The 9,402-nt window shown below is 38.4% G+C and overlaps 2 protein-coding genes across 3 annotated transcripts in view; both read left to right on the forward strand.

Annotated features, from left to right (window-relative positions):
* LOC107665256 (E3 ubiquitin-protein ligase BRE1A-like) overlaps nt 1–5,465 on the forward strand; it is a 14,971-nt gene extending 9,506 nt beyond the window's left edge. Inside the window, exons 12-19 of the mRNA XM_016456062.1 lie at nt 366–501; nt 588–709; nt 796–963; nt 1,377–1,424; nt 3,629–3,754; nt 3,870–4,010; nt 4,825–4,929; nt 5,014–5,465. Coding sequence (XP_016311548.1) covers nt 366–501; nt 588–709; nt 796–963; nt 1,377–1,424; nt 3,629–3,754; nt 3,870–4,010; nt 4,825–4,929; nt 5,014–5,190 — 1,023 coding nt within the window. The 3' untranslated portion in view covers nt 5,191–5,465. The remainder of the gene's footprint in view (nt 1–365; nt 502–587; nt 710–795; nt 964–1,376; nt 1,425–3,628; nt 3,755–3,869; nt 4,011–4,824; nt 4,930–5,013) is intronic.
* A 1,820-nt stretch (nt 5,466–7,285) lies between these two features.
* The window catches only part of LOC107665274 (transmembrane protein 109-like), a 7,291-nt gene continuing 5,174 nt past the window's right edge, over nt 7,286–9,402 (forward strand). Inside the window, exons 1-2 of one of the 2 annotated variants that reach the window (XM_016456093.1) lie at nt 7,286–8,238; nt 8,904–8,963. In XM_016456093.1, the coding sequence (XP_016311579.1) occupies nt 8,026–8,238; nt 8,904–8,963 (273 nt within the window). In that variant the 5' untranslated portion in view covers nt 7,286–8,025. The remainder of the gene's footprint in view (nt 8,239–8,903; nt 8,964–9,402) is intronic. The other variant, XM_016456095.1, reaches the window with a different exon arrangement.

A 9,402-nucleotide genomic window follows, 5' to 3' on the forward strand; every position in this document is an offset into this window, starting at 1 on the left:
GCCACTTTGTGATATCACAAAGCCCGGAAACCAACGCTGTAGTCCAAACGAGCCGCTCGTTGTAGTTCTTGAAAAGGGATTTTTTAAAAACGAAATATCTCCCTTTGGAGTGGACTTTGAGATTTGTAACTTTTTATGCCCAAACATACACACTACACACTGACTAAAATTTAAAAAAGTGAAAAAGCATAATAGGACCCCTTTAATGTCATCGTCCAGTTCAGTTCGGTTCTCTTCCAGTAATGTTTGTGCAGTCAAGTCAACAGTGATGCCAGAACTTTTATTGTCATTAAAGCAAGACATGCTTGACTTGACATGATAACATGCTTGACTTTAACATGATGACTTGTTTGTGTTTGTTTCAGAATGACGAGGTGTCCTTGCAGCGTAAGGTCCGTACTGAAGTGATTCAGCTGGAAGACACGTTAGCACAGGTGCGCAAGGAGTACGAGATGCTCAGGATCGAATTTGAGCAGACGTTAGCTGCTAATGAACAAGCAGGTAACCTTCCTCTGCTCTTGGTGTTGGTTCCTTTTTGCTCCGATCAGCATTTGAATTGACTGTATTACTCTCTGGTTCTTTTTCAGGCCCTATAAACCGTGAGATGAGACATTTGATCAGTACACTGCAGACTCATAACCAGCAGTTAAAGGGAGAAGTGGTTAAATACAAACTCAGACTGAGAGAGGCTCAGCAAGAGCTCAACCAGGTTTGAGCACAGACTTGTTTAACTAAATATTTTGTTAAACACAACAAAAAATAAGTGATTGCTGATGTTTCTGTCCTCTCTTATAGCTGCGTGCTGCCAAAGGCAATGCTGCTGTCCAATCACAGTCCAGCACAGAGATGGATGTGAAGGAGGAGACCGCCTCCCCACACACACCTGCCCCGACAGGTGACGTTACTGTGAAGACAGAGCCAGATAGCGGCTCCGCCACACCCAGCACCACTGGTACAGCCTCGGTTTTTATCTTTACCTAGTGGTGTTTGCTAAGGAATTACTATTGCTTGCGCTTAAGGTCAGGGATTTGAACAAACTGCAAGGCATTAAACTTCTGTGTGTATTTCTTCCTGCGCCATCTGTGTTACGGATACGAGTAATTTGTGCAGCTTAGACAGGTGTGGTGTGTTACTTTTCTAAACGGTCAAAATCAATATCTTGATGTGGCTTAATGCAATGGTCAAATAGCAAAGGCTGGTTTTCCAGTGAAGCGAGGCACTGTGTTTACTTGAACGTGTGAAGCTCGTAGATACAGTGCCATGCCGCAATGTCATTTTTTTCCCCATATTTTGCAGCCCTAAAGACATGTGCTATATTGTTTTACATGATCGAGTTGTTATAGTTGGATTTATCTTTTTCTTTTATTTTTCTCAAGGAAGAGAAAGAGGAGCTAGCTGACCAGTTGCTCACACTCAAAACACAGGTGGGTGGGCTTGGAGTTTTGTGGTGCTGTCATCTTTTGAGATGGACTGTTATGTTCATGAATGAATGCTTGAGTGAATTGTTTGGATTATGGTGTTTTATTTTTACGATCTTCAGATTGCACAATTGTTTTGGAAGGTTGCATAGCTGTGTAATACTGCAACTATGAAGTATGCAGACAGTCACACTACCTGTAACGACTGAAAAATATTTAATGTCATGTTCCAGGGGTTCTGTTTTGAATGAATAAAAAATGGTAACATAAGCTATCAGTGACAGAAAATAATTTAAGGGGTTATATTTGGCCCTTTTTATTTCTTTATTTATTTTTTACCTTTATATGGGTATTTTTTTCTAACCTTATTGAATGTATACATCTTTTATGTCAAATATTTCCAATGAATCAATAAATTCACTTAGCATAGTAAGACGCTATAGAGATGTTACCGATCGAATGAGATCAAAATCCATCTTTGCGCTGCAGAAGTGGCACAGATGCTGCACCTGAAGTGACATTTAGGTGTATTTTTACACCGGCTGATTAATGCAGCGCAGAGGTGGCGTGTCTACGGTTAGCTGCATAAAAATGCTATGAAATTAATAAATGTAACAATTAAAAATTGATATAAAAATATGAAATGATGAGAAAATTTAATACTTTTGCAAATTAAATAAAAACATTTTGGGGGACATTAATTTCTGACCCTAAAATCTACTCCAGTGGCATATAACTTATCATTGTATTTTCTTTTTAAACTTCAGGGTTTAATCTTCCATGGTTAGACCTGGAAATGTCGGAGAATTTAAATTGATTTCCAGGCCTGGACAATAGTCATGGACATTTCTATTGTGAATTTACATTTCTGAAAGATATTTAATTTCTTGTAAATTACCCCTCATGAGTTTCTTAGAAATTCTTTATTCAAGAAGTGTGGGACCTCTGAAACCTGCGTTTATGCGACCTGCCAAAAATACAGTCTCCTTCATGTATGGCACTTTTCCACTGCAGTTCAGTACCGCGTCAAAGAGGGTGGGATTATAGCAGTGTTAATTTCGTTGATGAATAATTTTCGTCAACGACATTTTTTTCACGACGAAAATGAGACGAGAGTGACGAACTAAAACTCGTTTATGAATGACAGAAACTATGACGAAAATCTATTGACATTTTCGTCAACGAAAAAAAACGAGACGAAAATGTTAGGGAGGGACGATTTGGGAAGAGATTCATTCTGCTGCATGGTTGCAAGGTTAGATGCGTACATATGAACCGGCGGGACATAAGCTAACATACACTTGCTGCACGTCTCATAAAATGAACAAAAATATCGATATCTGGGAGTAAGAAGAGCAGACATATCTGGAGTGCAAATCTGACGACGCAAAAGAGAACTCAATTCGGTCCGGTTTCCTGAGCGCACACACCGAAGCAGTGCCTCTCACACAGCACACGAGTACTCCTTCGCGTCTCATGAACGTAGAAATACACACAAAATGATGTCGAATTGTCTGTTTTGACGAGTATTCACGTAAACACACTCGGTTATGTCTTATGTGAACATAAACAGTTGGGAGAATATTGGACGTGTATCAGTACATTGCATCTGTGTATCTGGTTTTAAAGGGACAGCAGCCTAATTTAGTTGCTATTGTCTGTGGCATTGATGTTAATCAAGCCACAAAAGAAAGACAGAAAATCACTCACTCTTCTTGACTGAATCACTTTAGTAGCCCGGGTTTGGTGTCTCGTGTCGCAAATCTAAGGACGCTGGTAGTGACGATTCTCTCTGACCAATCAGTGATCTGCATTGTTCACACATCACATTTTAGAATCGGTACGGCTCGCTTGGAACCTCAACCGAGGTGGTACTAAAAAAAGGTGCTATACACAGTGGAAAAGCCCCCAAAAGTGAGTCGTACTGAGCCGTACCGGGCCATACCATGCATTTTTAAGTCACTTTGGATATGAGCTCTGCTAGTGAAATAAATATCAATATCTAATGTTCATCCAGGAGAGAAATGTGACGTTTACATCCCCTATTATCTTTTTGCTGTATGACTCTGCAGGTCCGTGTTTACCAAACTTGAATTTCAGTATACAGCTAAAGACTGAAATCCTACACATATGCTTTTATTCCTGTTCTCCAGTGTTCACATGTGCAGCTGAACAGAACATAAAATGTGATTTTTCTGTCTTTCTCTCAGGTGGACGCTCAGCTGCAGGTGGTTCGGAAGCTAGAGGAGAAAGAGCGCCTCCTGCAGGGCACCATCAGCGCTGCGGAGAGGGAGCTGGGGCTCCGCACACAGGCTTTAGAGATGAACAAACGCAAGGTACGACAACATGTACTCACATATATGCAGTTTGTATACTTGCAGCATCATAAATACTATGTGGGGGGAGAGTAGCAAATAAAAAAAACCTCTATTAATTCTCTGTCTGTTTTAGGCGCAGGAGTCGGTGCTGCTCTCGGAGGAGGTGCGCTCTCAGCTGGAAGGGGTGCAGCAGAGGTTGAGTGCGGTCAGAGAGGAGGTGATTGAGAACAGCATTTCTCGAGAAAAGGAGTCTTTCAATGCCCGACGTGCACAGGTGCGTACATGATGAACTTATCAAAATTACAAAAGCAGTCACATTTTTGGTTTTAATGACAAAAATAAGTATTCAAAATGTATCAAAGGGATAGTTCACCCAAAAAAAAAACAAGTTTTGGAAGTGGGTTTCTTTCTTATGTTAAACAATATTTTGAAGAATGTTGGTAACCAAACAGTTGACAGTAGCCTTTGACTTCCATATTATGAAAAAATATATATATTATGGAATGGCTATCATCAACTGTTTGGTTACCAACATATCTTCTTTTGTGTTCAACAGAAGAAAGAAACTTGTACAGGTTTGGTATAAGTGGAGAGTAAGTGATTTTTCATTTTTGGGTGACCTGTCCCTTAAATGTACAATCTGCAAAGGAGCGGATTAATGTTGAAATCAGGATTAGGCATAACATAATGTCTTCAGATCATTCATGATCATGCAGATGTGAAAATCAACTAAGAATTGAACAAACAGTTCTAACCTGGTTCAGAAGAAGACAGGAATCATGTCTTTGTAGCAGTTTTTATGGCTATTAAACGATAATACAAGACCTCTTCACCTTACAAGTGATTATCAAAAGCAAAAATGCTACGAAATGCATCATATTTTTTAAGATAATCATTAGGTATGATCAGCACCCCAAAATGAGTAAGAAACAAATATTGGATTTAATTCAGCAAATATGAAGGCGGTTTAATGGTGTTGAACTTCATACTGTTGGTCATCCATCGATAGAAAGTGATATACTTTGTGAATTGGGGTAAAAATAGCTATTTTGTACTATTTTTGTTTAACCTTTCCTTCATCTCATTAGGAGGACATATCCAAACTGCGCAGGAAGATCGAGAAGGCCAAGAAACCTGCGGAGAACATTCGAAATGGAGATGAGATCCTGAATGAAGAAATAAACGATTACAAGGTCATTATTGTTGATCATTTGAACGAGGGACCAGAAAGAGTTTTGTGTTCATGTCTTTAAAGGATTCTTTTTTCTGTTTCACAGGCCCGGTTGACCTGTCCATGCTGCAATTCACGTGTAAAGGACGCCGTTTTGACAAAGTGCTTCCACGTTTTCTGTTTTGAGTGCGTGAAGACGCGCTACGACACTCGTCAGAGAAAGTGCCCAAAGTGCAATGCTGCATTTGGTGCCAACGATTTCCATCGCATCTACATCGGATGAGATTTATGATCCACGGTATCTGCATCTGTTTGGTCCAGTTGCTCAACATTGTTTGGAGGGTGGAGCTTGTCCTGTAACGTTGGGAGAACATCAACAGTTTTACATTCCACTTGTTTTTTTTCTCTACAAAGACATCCAACATTTTCAGTAGATGTTCCAGCATCGGTTTAGCAGAACTAACCTGGTCACATTCCACAGGTTGTCCTAGCCAACATTTCTCACAACATTTCTGCTGCTTGCTTCCAGGAGTGTACTGAATGCTCGCTGACATTTGTTTAATACTGCCTCGACCAGATCTCCCATTCCACCTCAACTTACATTTACAACCCAGAGCCAATGTGAACCCATCAACATAAGTGAGGCCTGTCACTGAAAACAAGCTGCCTAGTCGGCTAGGCAATAGTTCATTTGCGTTCAGTTTGCTGAACAGCTGGTATTGTCATTTATGTACTGTCTATTATTATTATTTATTTTTTTTGACTGCCTGTAGTGATGGTTGTGCAACTGCTTAATTGAAATCCATTAAAATGTTGAAATGTATTGATATAATTTCTTTTATGCTTTTGTTGAAGTTGTCACTAATATGTGACCCTGGAGCACAAAACCTTCTAAGCACAAAGTCTTAAGTCGCTGGGGTATATTTGTAGCAATAGCCAAAAAAACATTGTATGGGTCAAAATGATCGATTTTTCTTTTATGCCAAAAATCATTAGGACATTAAGTAAAGATCATGTTCCATGAAGATATTTTGTAAATTTCCTACTGTAAATATATCAAAACTTAATTTTTGATTAGTAATATGCATCGCTAAGAACTTCATTTGGACAACTTTAAAGGCATTTTTCTCAGTATTTAGATTTTTTTGCACCCTCAGATTCCAGATTTTCAAATAGTTGTATCTCGGCCAAATATTGTTCTATCATAACAAACCATATCTCAATAGAAAGCTTTGATGATTTAAAAAAATTGACCCTTATGACTGGTTTTGTGGTCCAGGGTCACATATGGTATTTTAGCTGATGCTTAAAAAACTTTTATAGTATATTCTTCTGGATTTATGTTAGATTAAGCACTTTGTGTAATAGCAATTCATAAATCAAACCATGTGAGGTTTAAACCTGCAACAAAGTTGCTTTTCACATTCTTTTTAAATTGAGAATGGTATGATTATAATTGAGGAAAGTATATTAAGTTTATTAAAAAGTTTTAAAACGTTAAGAAACAGTAGGCTAAATGCTTTATTTTATATTTATAAATATATAGTTATATTTTAATAAAATATTTTAATAAATATTTTTTAATCTCCCTCACAATTAAAAAATAAAATAATTGCAACTAGTAATCTGACTAGTAAAAAAGCAAATATGATTTTCTGTTACATTGTGATTTAAGGTGTTCTTGTTACAGTGTAATTATACATTCAAGTACTGAGTAATATTAAAGAAAGGGTTTGGATTGGGGTTAGTTGTATGTAATTACATAGTTTACTCTTATTATTGCCAATGTTGGATGTAATGCAGTGCCAAGTAATTACTATAATTTAATTTTCCCTAGAAAAAGTAAAGGATTACACTTAATTTTTCTGTAAATTAATTAGTTACTTCTGATGTAATTGCATTAAATACTGTATAAACTATAGAAAAATATATATATAAAACAATAGTGAATTTAACAAATTAACATCTAAAGTTAAAATGTATGTTTTTAGTGTAACCTTGTCCCTTTAAATACTTTGGTCAGTTCAATAATAATTTAAGGGACTTTATATTATTTATTGGAAATAATTAAAAGAGCATATTCATGTCTATCCTTGTATTCTTCAATGGTCGAGACTGACATATATAGAAAGTAGTTAGTAAGAAGTAATGCATAACTTTTTAGAGAGAGTAATGAGTACAGTAACCCATTTACACTCGAAGATATAATTAGTAGCTAATTACTTTTTAGTATATTTTAATGTCATGTGCCAGTCGAAAAGCGCATTGTGACGCTTTAACTCTTTATGAATTTGCGACTCACTACAATTAAATTCTCATATTTGTTCTCTTTTCATAATCGGTCTTCAGTGCGCGGCTGTGTGAACGCACATGTCTCGGCGTGCAGCTCGACGCGCCTCGGGCGCTTCTGTAAACATCTAACTTACTGGAGTGAGCGATGTCGCGTTTAAGTGCCAGCAGCACCGTGTAAACGGGTTTCTCTTGCCTGGCGCAGGAATGCAGGAGGCGGAGGCATAACCGTATATGTCTATAGCCAAACAGCCGTATCCAAACTCCTCCGTCGTGCAGCCCGGAGCTCCGCACCCAACTTTAACATCCACACAGATCCTCACAAACTGGATTCGTTTCGGATCCTCGCTCAATAACACGCGTCTTAGACTTCCGTGGCTTTTTTAAAAACATTTTTCTTTTGCACTAGACGGTTTCTAAATTAAATTGTATCTTTATCGACTTAACGCTTTGTTGTATGATACCAAACACAGTCATCTAGACGCTATTTTTAAGTGCCCTTGGCAAGCGCGTGCCATTTTGAGAACTTAATTTTAGTATTATAGCCTATATATATATATATATATGAGGAGCGCAGCGTATGCCATCTAATTGTGTTTGTTCAGTTGGGTTTTTGTTTGCGCATGTTTTTGACACGGCTGAACTTGTTAATTTGCTTAGCCATGAACTAGGTTTAGTTTTGTCTGAAAGAACCAGCAGTTATTTTTTATCCATTTTTTTTTCCAAGGTAATAAACCCGCTAGACAAACTGACCGGCTATTTTTCTAGTTTTTATACATTTTTTTTCGGATCCCTCTTTTGAACCGCGTGTTGATCCGGGTTGTTAAGGATGTCTGGTCACAACATTGCCTCGAAAAGTTCGGAAAAGCTGCTTTTCTTTGGGTTTTTGGTTCTGGTTCGGTCGGTCTTGTGTCATGGGTTTGCTGAGGAGTTCACTTCAGGCTCTTATGATTTTGGGTCTGTTATTCTGGAGCCTCTGGACGGGTTGAGAAAGTACGTGGAGTCCATTGTCGGCACCCATGTGATTGAGATTGGTGCTGAGGTAACTTTTTTTATTATTTGTGACATGATCTAATGACTTATTCTAAACTTTCCACAGGAAAAATGTGCTCTTATTTGTTCAAAATATTCAATAGAGGTTGCTCTTCCATAGGCTAGATAAAGGTCTTGATTATTTTTCACTGAAGTATCAACTTTGCCTCAGATGTTTCTAGCCTACTAAGAAAAAAACAGACACAAAAGTAAGGTTTGCTGAGTATAAATAGGCTACAATTCGATGAGTAATGTATACTGAAATCCTGATTGCAGAGTTTGGTGCTTTAGCAAATCTGAGCACTGAAACTCTAGAGGAGAAATATGAGATTACACAGGGGTTTTTTTTGCCTCAGGAGAAACATCTGAGAAGCATGAGGCTCTCCATGCAAAACAAAGACATCTAGGCGAAACAGTTGAGATTTTGAAGAGATCTCGTTTATGTTGGTTTAAAACTTTTATATATATTCGGATTACTGGACCTTTACTTCTCTTATTCCCTAATAAATGCTTATACTTGTGGTATGTGTATAAGCACATTTAGCCCTCTCTCATGTTGCCCCTTGATTTGTTAATCCTCTTTTAACCCTTTCCTCTCCTCCACTCATCCTTTGCCCTAATTTCCTCTGCTTATGTCCCACTCACCGAACCGCCCCTCGCCTCTCTTTGACCCAGAATGCTGTGTTGTACCTTGACTCGGTGTTTGGCCCAGAGAACATCTATTCTGTTGCAATGGTAAGAACAAGTACAAGTGTCAGAGCAGGACTGATTTGTGCACTTGTTTTGACACGCACATGCGTATCCTTGTAATGTTACTGTCTGTGTGTGAAAGCGACAACTGCTACTGAGGACAAAATGCCAGAACAGGTGTGTAAGTGCTTGGTGGCTCATGCCTAGAATGGCAAACAATGCTGCTTTGTACAATGATTATGTTCTCATTGACTTCCTTTATGAAGTCACACACACTGTTTCTGATTGCTCGTGTTCGTCCTTCACCAAATGAGGTGACCTTGTTCCTGAGAGTGTCTGTTTGATCACAAGTAATGTATGTGTGATAGCTGTGCATGTCTGTGAGTTATAAAGTTAAGTGGGATGCCCAGCTGGCACTCTGGCACTCTTGCGCACACACACACACACACACACACACACAAACACACGCGCACACACACACACA

Source organism: Sinocyclocheilus anshuiensis, unplaced genomic scaffold, assembly GCF_001515605.1.
Source record: "Sinocyclocheilus anshuiensis isolate Anshui unplaced genomic scaffold, SAMN03320099.WGS_v1.1 scaffold483, whole genome shotgun sequence".
NCBI lineage: Eukaryota > Metazoa > Chordata > Actinopteri > Cypriniformes > Cyprinidae > Sinocyclocheilus > Sinocyclocheilus anshuiensis.